At 35.6% G+C, this 19,712-nt stretch overlaps 2 protein-coding genes across 2 annotated transcripts; one reads left to right on the top strand and one right to left on the bottom strand.

Moving 5' to 3' along the window:
* Window positions 1-3,995: 3,995 nt before the first annotated feature.
* LOC146138875 (cathepsin S-like) lies at window positions 3,996-10,185 on the top strand. The gene is made up of 5 exons (XM_083394719.1): window positions 3,996-4,050; window positions 4,615-4,754; window positions 8,442-8,618; window positions 9,236-9,398; window positions 10,079-10,185. Exons 1-5 carry the CDS (start codon window positions 3,996-3,998, stop codon window positions 10,183-10,185), a joined length of 642 nt encoding a protein of 213 aa, XP_083250845.1.
* Window positions 10,186-12,563: 2,378 nt separating this feature from the next.
* Window positions 12,564-18,459, bottom strand: LOC146138874 (cathepsin S-like). Its single transcript, XM_083394718.1, has 7 exons — window positions 18,426-18,459; window positions 17,780-17,916; window positions 16,777-16,950; window positions 15,982-16,158; window positions 15,306-15,444; window positions 14,045-14,147; window positions 12,564-12,678 (listed from the first exon to the last, which is right to left on the bottom strand). Exons 1-7 carry the CDS (start codon window positions 18,457-18,459, stop codon window positions 12,564-12,566), a joined length of 879 nt encoding a protein of 292 aa, XP_083250844.1.
* Window positions 18,460-19,712: the final 1,253 nt, after the last annotated feature.

The raw sequence follows: 19,712 nt of genomic DNA, 5'->3' as shown, positions 1-19,712 counted from the left end.
TTATGGTTGTAATAACACCTATAAGCATAGTGTTGAGCTAGTCATTTTGAAATTACTTAAGTCCAGGTCAAGTCATTTTGAAATTACTTAAGTCCAGGTCAAGTCATTTTTAAATTACTTAAGTACAAGTCAAATTGGTCCAAAAAGTAATAAGTCAAGTCCCAGTCAAGTCATTATTAGAGAAAGTCATCTCCGAGTGATGTCCCTGATATAAAAATAAATGGTCCAAAGACGAGTAAACCATTAAAATTGGCAACTCGTCCGATTACGAGCAACAACTTTGCTTTTGTCTAGCTGCGCGTTTCCTGAGGAGCAAATGTAAACCTGTTGCACGAAAAGTCTTTCTATTTTTTTAGCCTGTATGTATCGCTAAAAAACAGACGTAACCAGTAAGGCCAAAATTATAACAAATCATCATCGTCGGAACAATGCACAGTAATTGATCCATTTATATTAAAATCATTTTACCAAAATAACTTTAAGTTAAGTCATTTGAAAACAATAATTAATTTTAAGTCAAGTCTTCAAGAATGATGTATACAGTAAGTGCACAAAAGACAAATCTGACTGCACAATTTGACTGATGTTGCTGCGCAATTTCGCAGTTGCACGCCTTAGACTTTAAATTTTAAAACAAATTTTGCGGACCGGTGGACATTCAAAAATCAAAATCAACTCAAAATGTAATTACGACAAACTTACGCAGCTTTAAAGCAAAAAATGGCAACTTCTATTCAATGATAAATTTGATGCTTTCCTTATGATATCATTCGTTGTAGCCTATAGTTTTAAGCAGCTGGACACAACACTTGCAGCATTGTGACGTACGATGAAGTCCTAACTAAGTAGACGATTAACTCTATGTTACGTAACAATGCTGTCAATTACGAAACTGGCGAAGTTTTAAATTTGATGGACAGACAAAGCCTTGACATTTGCAATAGAGATGTAAAACCGTAATATATTTGGCGAAACGGCAGGAAAGTTGACGCGGACCAGCGGTTGATAGACCATATCTACGAATTGCACTGTAGGCCCCCAACCTACTTTTTAACTTCGTGAAGGCAATTTCTTTTTTGTGCGTGTTTACAACGAACATGAACAATGAAATTGATTGAAAAACATTTCAGTTTCAAATAAGCTAAAAAGACAAACTGACATTTTTTATAATGCTGTTTGTTACATGGGCCACAAGTAGCTGTTCAAAATCACACAAAAACCGAAAAATTAGCGCTCAGCGCAATCCACATACTCAACTTTCACACAACTTGTACACTTTCTACAACCTAATACACAGCATCCACAACACATTTTTGCACCACAGCACATTTCTGCAGTTTTTTTTTTGTAGATAGTTACGCTTTTTGTTTCCGTCAATCATCAAATTTAAAAAAGGGTTGGCTCGACCTAGCTGCTAACCGACAGTTGCCAGCTACTGCAGCTATTGTTCGATGGTTGGTTTAAAACAAAAGCAACAAAATGCTAACGTTTAAGGCAATTTTTATTGTGGAGGAATTATAATTTGCTTTACGGTCAAAATGACTGTTGGCGGTAATTTAAAGTAAATTGCTTTTCACCTCATACTGTGGTTATTCTGATAAACTAAAGATTTACATTCTAAAAGGTGACCTAGTCCAAGTCAAGGATTTTTACCAGAACGACCTAAATCAAGTCAAGTCATTGAAAACAGTGCACTTAAGTCAAGTTATTGACAAATGACGGTGGCTATTGTCTGTTGAAAAGAGGAGTCAACCTTTGCAACACTGGAGATCACGGCTGCTTTGCCAACGTAGTACGCGAAAAAGAGTGCTGTAATTTAATCTAAGCCCCCGCAACAAATTAATACATTGATGGCTTACTCCAGATAAGTTTTATGACTTAATGCCAAACCTTAGTTGCTGAAGAATTCCTTAAAAACCTGTTTGATTGTTGGTTGAATTTTTCTTACATTTCGTTGCTATTAAATTGAAGTTCATAGAAGAAAATGTTAGCGACCCCAAGCGGAAAGTTTATATTTATGTTGTTTCCACGTGGTGCCGCCTTGTAACAATTATGTATTTTTTTGGCCATTAGGGCCTGACTCGACCGTTTTTATTTATTCTTTGCTACGCAAATAATAAACAGTAAACAGTTATCATCATGGAAAACGTTTTTTATAATGCAAGTTCAATTATAAGGCAACCATGGGACCGTGACATAAGAATGTTGTTAACATTTTGCACAGTACATAGAGCAAAGCTGGCAAACCAGTGAGCTAAGATGAGCCATATTTCATACTCAAGATGCAAGTATCACAGCAAAGAGCCACACAATATACAAGGAACAGGGATGGATATCAGTCTGTTTTTTCATTTACATACGAAAGTTTGCTGAGCAGTACTCTAGCTGCATTATAGATTACTCATTTATGTGTTTCCGAGGGGCTTTGTAGTTAAAATCACAAATTTTTGCCACCTATGTGAGATTTAAGGCTAAAATATAGGAATCGAGTGCTGACATGACTGCACCTTCCAGTTGAACGTTTGTAATCATTTTTGTTATTTTCAAACTTTTTTAACTGGAGCACCAGATAAATTGAAATAATTTGTTTTTAGTTTGCAAACAAAGTATTCGGCAAGGTAATAGGTAGCATACTACATTTATAAGTTAACGTTGTTACAAGTCTTTTTAAAATATATATACGACCCAAGATAGTTAGTCTGCGGGACGACCATGCTTAAAACTGTATAACGTTTTCCAATAATTTTTTCAAAGTTTAGCGTAAACCAATGCCTTTCAACCTTTAAAAGAACCGTACGCACTTTTTTATTTTAAAAACGTTTTATCCGCAAGAAACAAGCTCAGTATGTTTGCAACCATTAGTTTTCCCTATTTGTGAAATAATAATGGAAGTTTTGTGTATTAAAATCGTGTGCCTAAGCCTTGACCGATATAAATAGATAGCTTAAGCTGCAATGAACCACTATACAAGATTATATTTTACTGTACCTGTAACGCATAAGTCGGCGCACCAGCTTATTTGATTAATGTATTATACATATTGACAAATAATAACATGCACCATTTTCATCCGCACGACGTTTGTCATCCGCATTACAATTTGTTTCATTCGCACAAGTGCGTACCATCCCACGGGTTGAAAGCACTGCTGCAAACAACTGTTTTCTATTTCTGATTATAGCTTCCACCCGGAAATAGTGGAACGACTTGTTAGACTATGCCAGACCTTTTTCTGCATAGAGTTTTTATTAAGTTAACCGTTTTGGACGTATAAAGAACCGGATTTTTTTCATATTGATCGCGCAACTTAAAATTTCAGCAAACTGATTAGAAATACGAAACAGAAGGTGTAAAGGGAGAATTTTATGACCTTGGATGCGCTAGTTTTCGTGGTCCTTTTTGCTTAAAAGTGCACTAATTTTCTGGTGATCGCGCAGTGCCTTCGCCAGACATTCGATGCATAGCAAACATAATGTCGGTGATAGGGGATTAACCTGTCTGACGCCTCGTTCAATTATATTATATCTTTCGATAAAAAATTGTTTTTGTTATTATGCATGTTGGTCAAGGGTAGCAACACTTTATCGAGTTTACCAATTCATTTCCAAACCCATACGCATTTATAGCAGAATAAATAAAATCCCAACTTATCGTAACGAAAGCTTTGCAAATATCCAAGCTATACGTACCGCTCCTGAAAGGAGTTGGAAGTTATTTTTATTGTATGAGCATTTCTACTTACTGTCGCTGGGACAAAACAAACTTTCTCACAGATTAATTCACCGCGAGGGCTTTGTGCGATTCCGTATCAGGTTTCTGTGAACAAAGAAAGCAGCAGACCAACCAATAACATAAAACGTACCACCATGCTATTACCTCCATATTCGCTCGAAGTGGGAACAATTCAGACAGCTTATAAAAGACCATAGCTTGAACAACATTCCAGTGCATAGCAGTGTTCCTGTTTTAAGCAAGTTTTAAGCAAAGTAGTGATCATGGCAACACAGCAATCAAGCAGCATTACATGGGAGTCATGGAAAAAGGAATATGGTATTTAGCTGACAAAACAGAAAATCGAGCATGCTATGTTCTATGTTTTTCTCCAAATTTTAAAAGGATTTGGAATAAAGTAGCAGATTCGATCAATGTAGATTATTTAATACACCTACAAAGCTGCCTGACCTACAAAGCACCTGTTCTGCCAGTATTTCTCAACCGGGGTGCCGGGGTGCATTTTCAAATGCCCAAGGGTCCTAAGCGATATCTGAGAATCTTTAAGAATCTGATTTTTGCTCAACTCTTTTTGATTAGAGTCAAATATATATCCGATTCAAAGTTCCTACTTTTGTGCAGAGTTGATGTGTTGATCCAGTTCCGTTTATTGTGACATTCTAGTAAATTACCTATGGGAAAATGTTGTAGGGAGTGCCGCAATCTATTTGTTATTTCTGGAGGTGCCGCAAGCCATAAAAGGTTGAGAACGACTATGTTATGTGTTTACGTGCGTAATTTCACACGGCAGAAAATATTGCAAAAGTCTCAGAAAATATTGCAAAAGTGACAGGATATACATTTTTAACAGCTTACTATATAAAATAATGCATTTTTTGTTAGGAAAGAGATACTCGGAAGCAGAAGATGCAGAGAAGAAGCGAGTGTGGGAAGCAACTCTTGCCAAAGTTACAGCTCACAACCTAAAGTACGTACAGGGTCTGGTTTCCTATCGACTTGGGATGAACAAGTTTGCTGTAGAGGTGACTATTTCCAGAGCAATCATGTTTCAAGGTTATTTAGCAAAACTCTAACTAACTGACTATTCAGAAATTTTGCACCAGTAGGCTAACACTAAATAAGACACCACGTTGTACTTTAATTCCTAGGTGTGGCAAGTTTTTAATTTTTTTTGTGTGTTACAGTTTTCCTGCAAAGTCAAAATCTACAACATTTAATTTTCATTAAGAATTTACTGATGTCATTTTACCAGGGCCCGAAGCCTAACCCTGCTCTTGATGAAAATGAAACCGAAGAAATCATAAAAGTGAAAAAAAGATTAGTGGGAACTAGCGGGCGAGTAAGAAGTCCAAAAAGACAAGCGCACAGTTCCGAAAAGTTGCCTGGGTCCCCGACTCCGAAAAAAAGTCGATTGCAGAGTCCAGAAAATGTTTCTAGACCACGCAGGTCACAAAGACTTGCTAAGCCTACCCCGGGGCCTTCTAAATAACGCTTTTATCCCTATAAAAAATATCTGCTTCGTGCCCTTAAGTTTGTCTTTCTTGTGAACTTAAGTTTGTGATTATAACTTAAAGCACTTTTTCTACTGCGTTTAATATTTTAAATTTTTTTGGAATAAAATGTACAAATCAAGTTGGCTCTATTAAGTCTAATGCAGTGGTTCCCAACACGTTTTCAAGGCGACCCATTTTGAAAAAAAAATAATTTGGTATAATCTTGCGACCAAAGCAAATGCAATATTGCGTTGCAAACAAACTGAACTACAAAAGCAGTCACTTTTTCCGAAAAAATATGTTTATTAAATCACTAATGAGATAGTTGTGCTCGCTTGCTGTCAGTGAGTTTTTGAAATCGAGGCGTTATTTTGCTTGAGCATATAGAGTCACGCATGTCAGCTTTAACTTCCAGTCGGTTTCGCTGTTTAGTTTTCTTATTTTGTAATTGTGATTTCCAGTTTTGTGAAAAGATACAATATGCCTGAAAAACAAGCGACCCCCCAAAATAATCAGGCGACCCACCTTTGGACGCGACCCATGCGTTGGGAACCACTGGTCTAATGTAACAACGTTAGCTGAGTCAGCCATTGAAGAAAAAAATATAATATCCATGTTATAATTCTTCACGTGAAATATTCTTTCGTGTGTTTTATGTGTCTGTGAAAAATTGTACGTTTACAATATACAAAATGTGTGTCATGGTTTACATAAAATATAATTTCTTCGAAGTAAGGCAGTTTAGATAAAAATATCCATTTTATTGTTAACGTGTAAATTCTTCACGACTTAAAAATATTTTATTTTTTGTGCTTGAGTTATATTAATCGTTTTCATGTACTCACTTCGTTTCATAGTTTGTATAACAATATATTTTCTACTTTTTTCTGTTCAAGGTTTTTTTAGGCAACGCTTTTTTACAATTGTACTAAAAGTGGTTTTACTGAACAAGAAATGGCGCGACCTGCATCAATAGACTATCGTGGCTTGGTCACACTTGTAAAGGACCAAGGGGAGGATTGTGGAAGCTGCTACGCCTTCGCTGCTGTAAGTTTAAGGCTTGTTAAGACATTAAGGCAGTGGTTCTAAACCGGGGCGCCCTGGAGTGTCATTTGTAATGCTCAAGTGTACCGAGAAATATTTGAGAATCTTTAAGATTCTGATTTTTGCTCCACTCTTACGACTTTTCGTATAAGATTAGAGTGAAATAAATCAAATTATAACTTCCTTACGTTGTGCAGAGTTGATGTGTGTTGTTTCCGTTCAATATTTGCGATTCTAGTGGTCTTGCAAGGGTGCCGCAATCTAGTTATTTTTTCTGAGGGGTGCCGCAAGCCATAAAGTTTGAGAACCACTGCGTGATGGTATGTGGTAGCCTACATGACTCTCAGTAAAACGGATTTTTAAGTGTCAATGTACACGAAGTTGTTTTGTTTTTTGTTGCACGAAGTTATAACGCGATAAAATTAATGACTAGGAACAGCAGTGAGGCGGAAAATGATTTTATTATTCGGTTACTAACTTCAGTTTATTAATCTGGGAAAACGGCCCACGAGATTAATTCTACTGTACTGTATTTTCTTTATTTAATACCGAAAATGTGATAAAGTTTCAAGGGTATATCAATTAGGGAAATCAGGGCAACTTCAGTTTATTTCAAGTGACGATTTACATAAACTCATGACGCAACGAATTGCATTACGTACCGTGCTTAAAAAATGCAGTTAATCAAAAATTTCAACTTTTTGCACAGTCAAATTGTCCTCGCATTCAAACTAACATAAGTCTGCTATATTTTCATCGCCCAACAATAAATCGCCCTAAAAGCGGACAAGTGCAATGCAAATGAAGTTTTACTTTACAAGAACTTATTAGGCCTACCTCCTTTAGAATAATTATAAATTAAAGTCAGACTTCTCTGTGTGACAGAGAAAAATCGCTTGACAACTACATATAAACGGACTCCAGCCATAAGACCGAAATAAGAAGAACACCAACGTCGAAATAAAACACAGTTAAGACCTAAATGACAAGAATCAGGCTAAACAACATTTTACTTAACCCCAAACATTAGCCCATGTACATCACTTACTCTCCCAATAACTTGAAACCTAACCCATTTTCAAATCCCGACCATTACCCACCAAAAAACCCAAACAAAGCAAATAATCCGGTGCTAAAGCAGCGGCGCCCAAATGACGCCATTTAAACTAGGGCGCCAAAACGTCGACACCAAAACGGCCGATGCCAGACCCATGGCTCCCGATTGGCCATTTCGGCCTTATTCCGATGCATTTCGAATTTATTCCGACAGGTTTAGGTCTTATTAAAAAACGATTTAGTTATTATTCTGTCGTGGTTATTACTGCCTATTTGGCTTTATTATGTCGTTGGTGTTAATACTATGGTATTATAGAATTTTCTGCTTTAGGTATTGATGCTTTTTAGGTCTTATTTTTGTGTTTTTGTATAAACACACAGCGCCTTTTGACAAAGAGAAACAGTAGGCACTCAAAACACGTGTGCGCACATATTTCATGTCAACTCTTATACTTTGTATCAATATTTACTAACTACGTAAAAAGTGGTATCACTCTTTCTAACTGTACACAGGAAGCCATCGCAAACTCATTGAATCTGTCGATATTGATGCAAAAAGGCAGGATAGAAAAGCAACTAACCTGCAGTGAGGTTCGAACTCATGACCTCAGTCATTTGTGTGAGTATCTTTCATTGAAAGTCTTTCTGATTTTCTCGTTCAGCGATCCATTCCTCGTTGCAAATTCTGTTGTATTCGTAGAAGGTTTATTGCTCATAGACGTAGAAGTAAAGTAGAATGAAACAACAACAAAAAACCCGTGGTGAAACGGGGCGCAGAATGCAATCGCCATTCACGTAGTTCTAAACCAATAATTACTGCGCCTTAGGGACGCTAGCGATATAGCAACGCGCTAAACCCGTGCACAAGTCGTGCATGCTAAATTGACACGATGGTCGAACTCCAGTGACACCAACTATCTTCCTTCGTATTTGTACTCACCTAATATGTCGATCAATGATATAATCAAGACAAAAACAACTAGCATGCGGTGAGGTTCGAACTCACGACCTCGGTGATACTGGGAGTTGTTTGACACATATGTGTGTGAATCTTTCATTGTATTTCTGGCAGTGTTGTGTATAGTTTCCCAACCATTTCCCTTCGTATGGTTTCAGGCAGGTGTTCTTGAAGCACAAAACAAAAAGGTGAACGGTAGACTTGTGAGTCTGAGCGCCCAGCAACTTGTTGATTGTTCTGGCAACTTTGGTTGTGGAGGAGGCCAAGTGACAGAATGCTTCGAATACGCTAAAGGTGGAATAGCTTCTGATATCAGCTACCCTTACCAGGGAAAGGTAAATATAAATATTCCTATTGGCAATCTTTCTTTAGTTTATACTTTCCTGGTCTAATCAAAGTCGTTCATTTAAAAGTTCTCAAGAGAAACGAATTTCGCCACAAAATAAGGAATCATCAGCCTTGTAATTTGAATGAATGACACGAAAGAACAAGGAATAATGTTGAAATGTAGGCCTGACTTTATCAAGAATTAAAATGTTTATATGGCGTCTGGTGTGTTGTACCAGTGAAAACATTACTTATTTCGGACAAATAAATTCATTTACTCTGTCGGCCAAGTTCGTTTTTATAACATGGTTATATGAGAACAGTAAATTAGTTAATTAATGTCGATTTCAGGTAATGTTGGTGGTGTAGTAGAAAGCAGGGATGCGAAGTCGGTAAACAAATTAACTGACCTCTCGAGTCTCGAGTCGGGCTTAGACTCTACAGTATGTATTTTACCGATTTAAGAAACTAAAACTCAGCATCACAAATAAATTAGTCTATGCTACACGAAACATCAATAAATAGGGTGGAGCTAACTCTATTTTCAACAATAAATAATGTTGAAATATGGCTCAACATTGTCGTTCAGTCTAAAGGCAATTTGCCCCCCCAAAAAAAATTTCAGGAAGAAGATCGCCAACAAGTCAAAAGTAGCGAAGCCACAGTAAGCTCCTATAAGAGGATTAAAGGCGAAGAAGAAATAATGAAGACGCTTATTGAGCACGGACCAGTGGCTGTTAGCCTCCACATACCTACCGACCTCTACAATCTTGTAAAAACTGAAGAAGGTATAGTATCAGCATCGGGCAATAAGTTAGTCGAGGGCTGGGTAACCTACGGACAGTGGCAATATTTAACAGTGGCAATATTTATTATTTTTTGGGGGGTCATGCCCATGTGCCCCCTGGCTACACACCTATGCCTAAGGTCGGTGAAGCAGATCCGGCCCGCCAACGCAAAACATGCGGCCCTCTACATACTTTACAAACTGAGCACATAGCCATTCGTCATATTCATTAGGCTATTTTAACTAGTTAAAAGCAAAATTGGTTTTGCGCTTTGCGCTTTGCGCAAGTCTTGGTCGTACGTCGAATGTAATATGCAATTAGACCCTTTTAATTGCAAATTATCTTAGTTTTATCCCTGATTAGCAGCCGTTACGGTTTCTATAATAAGATGGGTAAGTTTACACAGTTAAAATTTTTTATAAATTTAGTTCTGTCCCGCGACTACAAATAAGTCGCCCACCCCTGATATAGTCTTATGCTTTTTGTGACAGCAAAAAGAAAAATGCATGCATCGCAGATTCGCTCAAGATTTAAATCTACATCTCATTTTAAAGTTTATGCCCCACAAGTCCCACATCCAGCAAATTTAAACTACAACTAATTGCTATATACGAGTATATAACCAGGGAAGCTGTTTTAATTAATATCATGCCTCGTAGCAACAGTTTATATACGCGCAGATGTTTACGACTCACAGGCTCCAGGAAAAGTATGGCATGCTGTGCTGGTGGTTGGATACGGAACCAATTCGAAAGGTGTTGATTACTGGATCATCAAAAATAGGTGACTCAATTTTATGATTTGTTAATAACCAACGTGTTTTTATAGAATCCATTTTTTAGGCTTTGCTTTGTTTTAGAATTGTTGGTTTAATTACAATACGAATATAATAACGCTTAATCATATTTGATTATATCGTAAAGTACTTTAAGACCACTAATATTTCAAATTTTCTTTTAATTCAATTGTATTTCAAATTAAATCTTTCAACTTACTTATATTTTAAACTGTATTTTAATTCACTAATATTTTGAATTACAGCTTTCAACTCACTCATGTTTTGAATTAATTTATATTTTCACTTATACTTAAAATTAAACCTTTCAATTTACTTATATTTTAAATTATCTTCTAGTTTAGTTATATTTTGAATTATACTTTTAAATGCACATATATTTTTTATTTATTTGTCTTATATTTCAATTCACTTATATTGTTCAATTTAGGTATAATTTGAATTAACTCTTTCATTTAATTTTTTTATGTTTTTACAGTTGGGGAACTAATTGGGCAGATGATGGCTACTTCAGGTTGAAAAGAGGAATCAGCAATTGCGAAATTGGAAGATATGCGCAAACTGCGTCTGTGAAAAGAAGCAAAAAAAACAATAGGAGAGCAAAACGCAGAAAATAAATCAAATTACATGAGAACTGGCTTAGAAGCAATTAACCAATTTTTGTTATATTTTCGCTTTTGAAATTTTGGACAAGTTACCGGCGTAAAGTTTAAAATGTTTTTGTATCCATGTTTTTTCTTTAGTTTTCATGTTTTTTTTTCTTTGCAAGAAATTACTTGAAAAATTCCACAAAAAACACCTTGATTTCCGAAAATGAATAAACTACTGTGAACTGAAGTCAAATTCATTTCAAGCTTCAATAATTTTGTTCAAATGTCACAAAAATTTTCATAAATAAGATAACTGCAAGAATTAACAATTTCAGGCCATATATAACATTTAGTGTTGAACTAGATTAACCTGATTATCGTTATTAAATAAATACTGTTTGTGTTTGTAATTATAGCGTGTTTGCCTGGTAAAGGGTTAAATATTTCACATCAATACTCTTTTCCTTTCCTAGCCATTCTGGCAAATCCAATCGGCATTTCGAACTAGCTAATCCTCAACGCAGTCGCTCTTGTGCTATATAGGGTCACGCGGCTGCAAATGCACGCCTTACTGGCAACACGAGTTTTACTGCGCTGTAAGCTATTTCATTTAAAGCGAACTATGTTGAAATATGTGAATGTACAATAAATGTATAAGCGACCTGGCAGTATGCAGTTTGAAATGCAATGACAGTTTATTTCAGTTACGATTTAGTGGAGTTCAGATAGCACGGTGGTCATGTATCCCTGTTGAAATATACACTACTGACTACAACATATTTTCTCAATAAAGCCTAAGTCAATTGAAATGTTGGCAGATGCAATTCCAAACTAATTTTATTGAAACTTAAACTGAACGACAATTTAATAAACATCCTGCTAATTAGTCGCATTTCCTTCGTTTAACAAAATAATTAAGTTAATCAAGCTCGGCATAAAATACTTTTATACCCGGCCCCGAGATGTACGATCCGTACAGTTGTTCAGCCTTTTAAAAAAATAGTAAGGTAACCCCACTTTTTATTACAAGCGTAATTGCAAATATTAAGTCTTGGTTTACAACGCCTTGACTAAATTTTCACCCATTCCCAATACCCGGTTGTGGGGCACGAGTTTAGATTGTTGAGCTCATAATAGTTTACTCAAGCAAAGAGTGTTCAAATTGACACTTTCGTTCTGACTCCAACTTTAAGCTGCGTATCTAACTCGCGAGCAGCCACAAGACGTTCTGGTGATTAGAATTGTATTAGTTGATAAACGACAACCAGTTTCAAACTATAGAGCGGCCAATGTAAACAGCACAAGTCGATAGCTAAGAAGAGTTAGTGTTCAAGCGGATAGCGGTCTTAAGTACACAATTCCAAATGCTGACCGCACAGAGAAAATGACGAACAAACCATTAAGCACTTTACACTTTGGTGCGAGTAGACGTAGACAATAATTCTGTCATATGAGCCGATACAGCGTAAATTGAACCGTAAACACAAAAGCTCTTAGTCGGTAATAAATCATGCCCTCTACAAAGTGATCTAGCCAACTGTAACTGTGGAACATAGATAGGCTGTAATTCACCACACAAATGTCACACTAAACAACATATATACATCGGGAATACCAAGTGTAACAAAAAGTAGGGGGAATTTAAAACTGTTGTGTATTGAAATTATGGCTGCTTAGCATTTTGAAAACATGTATAGAAATTGGGCACTAATTGACAAAATGTTAGTAATCTTTGATTTAGTTTTATTGTTTTCTTTAAAGTATACTACACGCTACTGATTATTTCGGTGGCACAACCTTCACTAGAGCATAACTCCAATCTTCTCCAATCGTGCAACAATTGACTCCTCTTTTCATCAGACAGTAGCCATCGCCTCCCCAACCAGTTCCCCAGCTGTTAAAATAAGCAGACTTATTAGCGGTTATATAGAAGGGCGTATCTTTATGGAATCCAAAACCATTGGCAGCAGGTTTCAGAATTGACGATGCCAGTATAGGCGAAATATATATTCCTTTTTAAAAAATTGTCTGATCCTGATTTTACTCTGGTTTTTAAACTTTGAGTTTTATTGTTTATTAGCGGTTATATTAGCCTGCAGCCTTTTTCATTATTGATAAAAAAAAATAATCCGCCCATATAATTTGTCTAATCCTACAACAGCTGACTCCTATTTTTACAAGTGCGTAACCACCGCCTCCCCAACCAGTTCCCAACTGTTGACATGAATAAACTTGTTAATACATTAATAGCTTTATTTTTGAGCCTGAGCCAAATTTCTTGGCCACACCAACTTTTAAAATACAGTCCAGTAAATGTACCCACGCGGCCTACAAATTGATAAAACCTAAATAATAAAAAAGCTCGCTAGTACAACAGGGATGTTAGTTTATGTCCGTTAAAATAACAACCAAAAAAGTACCCAAATTAATGGATAAGTGACGAATAAGGCACATACAAGAGATTCGAATATCCTACGAAACCAGTTTCGCCAGATGGCCCTGTAATGCAATTATGAGCCAAAATCAAAATTCGTGGACACAACTTTTACGCGACCAACAAACTGATAAAAATTTAATAAAAAAAAAGTCACAGCCCACCAAAACTAAACGGCCCACAGTTTGCCGACAACTGCATTTATTAAAATGTTAAATTTGTTTTAAGGATATAAGTGTGTTATTTTGTCAAATTAGATTGTTTGGCTGAGTAAATTAACCACTTATAGCTTGGTACCAGGGGTGGTCAATCCACGGGTCTCACGTTTAAGTCAGAGACATGGTCGCACTTTATTTTATTGGAATCCATCCTTAAGACCGAAATAATAACAACATCAAGTAACAAAGGGAGTAAAATTTATTTCTGTCCATATGTAAAGCATGACATCGTAAAAACATCAAAGCCCAGTCAGAAGTAGCTGTAGCCTGCAACTAATTCAGGTCCTGGTTATGTCTCCTATTTTGTTTCCCCCTTATTCCCTATTTGAAAAATATGGTCAATGAAGTGGTCTATGTTAATGCATATCCTAACCTGAGAAAAAAGAGAGTTTCGGCAATTAAGGTTAAAAAACACAATTAACTGAACTGATAGGAATATACGTCTCTATTCTACTATTTTTTTGTTTTGTTAATTTATTTTTTATTATTTTTTTTATTTGGAATAGTTGTTTAACTTGTAACTTTTCATTAGTTTATTTCTGTTTACAATTTTTACCTTTTGACACTGCGCGACTGTAGTAGGATAAATACGCCTTTTCGAGCCTCACCTGTTTTTGATGATCCAGTAATCAACACCTTTCGAATTGGTTCCGTATCCAACAACCACCACAGCATGCCAGCCTTTACCTCGTGCTTGTGAGTCAAACACATCTGCAAGTTTTACGTTATCGGGGTTAACATATTGCTTGAAAAACAATTTCAAAACGAAAACAATTTCTTGCGATTTTTTTTGGAATAACGTTTTTTGTACTAATTCATAGGTTTTATTTGACGCCCGGCATACTGCAATATAAAGCCTGTTCATAAGCTTTAAAGTTGCACAACCTTAAGTAGAGCGGCCCACAGTAAGTCTTGACACCTGATATGCACCCCTATCTATCAACTATATGAGGCAATAAGGCAGGAAGCATAATGTTTTAAGGTTATAGTAAGACGTAGTAAGAATAAAAGCTTGAGAAGCGCACCGCTCCGAACACAAATCAGTCAGCAAGGTCTTTTACTATTTATTTGTACAGACAAACTGATGATGCAATTTCTATGGCGAAATGCATATTTGTATTAAAGTTTTACACCTTGCTGACTGATTTTTGTTCGGAGCGGTGCGCTTCTCAAGCTTTTATTAATAAATTTTAGAACTTTTATCGTCGGCATTATGTGTTCTGTTGGAGGGCCAGATTCTGTTGTGAATACACATACAAAGCTAACGTAGTAAGAATATATCAAAGCCCATACAGAAGCAGATATCATTTTGCACGTTTCGAATAGTTCAAAATGCAACCTACTTCTGCATGAGCTTTGATATTCTTACAACGGCTTACTAAAGCATGGGTTTTAAACCCTTTTTTATCGCGATCTTTTTTAGTTTTCGCAGGCCATAAAAAATAGACTTAAGAAACCTGGTGTTTTTGGGTCAAATTTAGGTGTCAGCTAGAGTCCAGTCTAAATGCGTTGAAGGAGAAGCGCCAAAGCGTTTTGTCAAATCAGTTCTTTTCTTTTAAAAAATATGCTTTTAAAAAAATCCATTTCAAAGCTCATGCAGAAGTAGGTTGCATTTTAAAGTATTCTACACGTGCAAAATGATATCTACTTCTGCATGAGCTTTGATATTCTCAACTATGTATTACTACAACCTCCAAACATAAGTTTTTCAAAAGTCCATTCAGGATTTCAAACCATAAACACATTAGGCCTTCGTGGAACCTAAAACTACTTCACGTACCCCCTAGGGGTCCACGGACCCCAGTTTAAGGACCCCTGCACTACGGAAATTGAAAAAAAATAGTTGCTAACCTTCAGAGTTAAATATACGTTCAAAATCAGCTGGAATATGGAGTTTAACGGCTACAGGTCCAACCATAGCAACTGTATATTTTAACATATCTTCGCCATGTTCCAGCCACCAGTTTGTCACTTTAACCGCCTTCCCTTTGTTTTGGCAAGAATTTCTCTAGAAAAACAATGTTTTCGTTAAATGTTTTATTCAGTAAGTGTTTACATCTTGGTTGGTAAAAATAAACCTTTTTTTTTTTCAGTTTAAATAAGTTTTTTTAAGTTTGTCTATTTTTTTAAAATTAGCTTATTTTTTTATTAATTAGGTGTTTACTTTTTGGTGGGTATATCATTTTTTTCCAATTTAAGTAGTTTTTTTAAAGCTAATTTATTATTTTTAATAGGCTTATTTTTTTTATTAAACAAGTGATTACATTTTGGTTGGTGTAAACAAAACCCTTTTTCCAGTTTAAATAATTTGCTTTAAGTTAGGTTATTTTTTTTTATAAATTAGCTTTTTTTTATTAAGTATTTGCTTTCACCTTTTTTTTCCAGTTCAAAAAGTTTCATTGAGTTAATTTATTTTTTTTATATTAGCCTAGTTATATTATTAATAAAAAAACTTGCTTTTTAATTCAGATTCAGTTAAAAACGTTTCTTTATGGTAATTCAAACTTTTAATGACATTATTTGTACTCAACACGGCAAGACTTACCTTCCCCGCATAGGGGTAGTCGGCATCTGTAGCCAAACCGTTTTTAGCATATTGAAAGCATCTGGTAGCGTGGCCTCCCCTACATCCAAAGTTGTTAGAACAATCAACGAGTTGCTGGGCGCTCAAGCTCACAAGTTTGTTCTCAGTCCTTTTAATTTGTGACTCCAAAACACCAACCTGAAGCGATATACTTGCTTAAATGTTTTACTTTTTAGGTTAGTTAGTCTATAGGTCAGTGATTAAATATTTTTAAGGTGAATCCCCCAATTTTCTTTCTGATTCTCGCGGATCAATTAAACTCTTTTCTTTTACAAAATCTGTTTAGTTTTTCAACTCCAGTCCGTGGGCCTGATTAGGTAAAATGAAGTACTTGGCGCGCCGGATTCCTAAATCGCTACATTATTTTTAATTATACAAGTAATAAATCGCATTTTGTCGTACTCTTTAAACGGCAACACTTTGCCAACTTAAGTGAAAGGTACTTTGACATTTGATCCTATTCGCGAAACTCTTTGTGAACTTTACGTTGCGTGTAAAATCCATGGGGAAATATAGATTGTAAATTCTAATCTAAGTTTAACCCAACATAAAGAATTTAAAAACAAAAAGAAAACATAGAACTAAAAGATAACTAACATTCACTATTATTTGACGTAGTAAGCAAGTAGTGGGGGATTGCGGCAGTCTGTTGCCGCGGGCCTCATTATCATGTAGAAACGGAAAATGCCTGCGGGCCGCTCAAAATCCCATCGCGAGTCGTACGTTGCCCGCCCCTGAATTAAATTTTCAACTTACAGCAGCGAATGCGTAGCAGCTTCCACAGGTACCCTGGTCTTTTATAGGAGTAACCCAACCCAATTCTCTGTAGTCCACTGAGTCCGGTAACTTGGTATTTGGAGGAGCTTGCGCCAAAGGAGTTGCAGTTGGGTCTTGCACACTTTCGCCGGGTTCATTCATAAGTGGTGGGCGCTAAATCAGGATGAATATATTGTCATTTAATGACGCTACTTCTCTCGAATTTCTTGCAAGTTTTTATTACATAAGTTTCATATCTTTAAGAGTACTGTTTTTTGTTTATATAAATATCTACATAATAAAAGAGAAAGTTTGTGAGATGTGTGTGTGTGGCAACATGTTCGCCCAGTCGGTGACGCAAGTTATTTTAATACGAAATTGGAGCAGAATGGACGTCGCGCCGCTATAGCTCAGTGATAGAGCAATGGTCTCGTACCCAGCTTTAGATTGCATTTTTAATTCAAATTGGCGCACAGACCCGCTTCATATTGCAATACTTATTGAATATATGAATATATTGTACAATCAGAGCATTAGGTTAACAGACTTTAGACACGCGATATGACATGGTTTGAAACACATCACATGATTTGAAATTATTATTTAGTGACATATAATTATTTTTATTGTTTAAAAAAATCGGCCGGTGCAAAACTTGATTTTAGTGCTTTTTGTGGCTTATTATATGTTTTACTGGTTTTAAATTTATTAATCAACAAATATACAACTATTAATCAAAAAATAATGATTTCTTTGCAAAACGTAAATTCAGTAGATGATATTCAAAATAAGGAAATCGCCTAATTTTGAGTTTCCTGAAAAATTTTGAGCGCGTTGAGCAAGAAAAAATGAAATGATGACATAAATTTACTCATTATTTCTTAGTATTTTTAAGCTATGTAATTTTTATCTGAACACTAGGTTATCAAACTTAATAATTCCAAAGAGTGTGTTTATAGAGTGAAATAAAAAGTATATGCCAGGATAAGTTGTAGAAAGTCACCTGTACAGCAAACTTGTTCATTCCAAGTCGATAGGAAACCAGACCCTGTTCGTATTTGTGGTTGTGAGCTGTCACTTCAGCAAGAGCTTCTTCCCACATTCGCTTCTTCTCTGCATCTTCGTCTTCCGCAAAGCCTCCTAAACAGCAAAACACAGATTAGGAGACGTAATGGCTTTTAAGCCAGGTAAATGTCACCTAATTGTTTTAAGTTTAACATGAAATTTTACCAACATGACCATTTTAAAATTTAAATGCAATTGCTTTTTCTTTTTTTTTTTTGACCATGCTTTTTCAAAATCATGTTAAAACCTTTTATAAGAGATTGGAAGTGACAACCTCGGTATTTAAAGCAGGGCCGTCGCTCTACCGACTGAGCAACGAAGGCGGATATGCTAAAAAATTATATTACCAGATGCTTAAAAACACATTTTACTAGAGTATATTGATACAAATTTACACAAAGTATTATCCATATATGTGACATCATCAACTTAAAATGACGTAACAACGTATATTAAGAGAGTATATTGATACAAATTTGCACGAACTATCATCAATATGACGTTATTCATTTAAAGTGACGTCATCGACTAGGCATTGTTTATTTTGTGGCGTTCATTTTATAAAGTATGTTAACCAGGCTTACCGTGTTCTTGTTTCCATGATTCCCAGTCCATCATCTTGTCTTGGTCGTTATTTTAGGTTTAAACGTTGCGTTTCTGTAAAATCAGCTTTTACTGAATGCAAATTATATTTGGTGAGAATTATCGATATTTTTGACCTGATTTCACGCTAATAATTTTCATGCAATAAATGACAAATACCGCCTATCACTAACAATAAGTATTTCGGTAAAAGCAGATTTTTCCGGTGTTTATATTCCTAAACATTACAGCGTAACTACCCCTTTTAAACGTTTACCACCTAGCATAAGTTTGAGTTAACCTGTCTTGTTTTTCCTACTTTTACTTTTTACAAATATCGCACCAACCACATTTTTAGTGATTCTGTCAGTTGAAGCCTGTCCCTGTGCTTTTTATACAACTTAGAGTTACATAACAGACATTTTTTCCTTATTTTTCGTGTGAAGTCCCACATAACAAAAGACTTGATATCGTCTTACCTGAGGCTTAATTCTAAGTAGGGCAAAGGTTAAAAATCTTCGCGTTGGTCTGTTTGTCTTAAAGACGAAATAAAAACCTGTTTATTTTACTTTTTCGGAAAAATTATAGCCACTCGATTTTATTGAAAATAATAATAATTTTAAGAAATTAATGAGTAAAAAAAACAACCAAACAAAAAATAATGATAATAATATTGCTGCAAATTAGTTAATGTTTCAAGAATATTGAAACCAAATTTTTCCCTGGTTTACAACGCATTGGCCAGTTTTAACAAATCGCAATTAGGGTATTCCGATAAATCGGTTCTAAGCCGATATTCGATGTCAAGTAGTAGTTTTGGAATTTATCCGATAATAGAGTGTTATCGGTGCCGGTACGATATCACATTAGTTTGTGCATTTCCGCTTTAAAAGTGAAATTTATTAGCAACAAAAAACATACTATTTAAAGGTGATTGGCTCCTTAGCGCTAAAGTAGCTTTGACCTTATAACCTGAATTACATTATATTGTCATGGTTTAACTTTTTGGCCATTGTAATGTCGTCATGAGGTATTGACCGACCAGTTCAGTGACTCACATATGAAGCAATGTTAAATTTGGGGAGGAAATATGTTTCAGGGAGGAATTGGGGAGGAAAAATGGTTACAGTCCATTAGGCCCATATTAGTCTATTCTTTCTTCAAAGTTACAGTTATTTAAGAAACATCACCAAAGTAAGCATTTTCACATAGGTATAAAATTAATACCTACTTTCAGACGATTAGCGCAACAAGCTCAACTTTCAGACGATTAGCGCATCAAAATTTCG

The sequence above is a fragment of the Ascidiella aspersa genome, chromosome 7 (assembly GCF_963924565.1).
Source record: "Ascidiella aspersa chromosome 7, kaAscAspe10.2, whole genome shotgun sequence".
Taxonomy (NCBI): Eukaryota; Metazoa; Chordata; class Ascidiacea; order Phlebobranchia; family Ascidiidae; genus Ascidiella; species Ascidiella aspersa.
The sequence above is the reverse complement of the archived record's forward strand: the minus strand, read 5'-3'. Positions and strand labels throughout refer to the sequence as shown.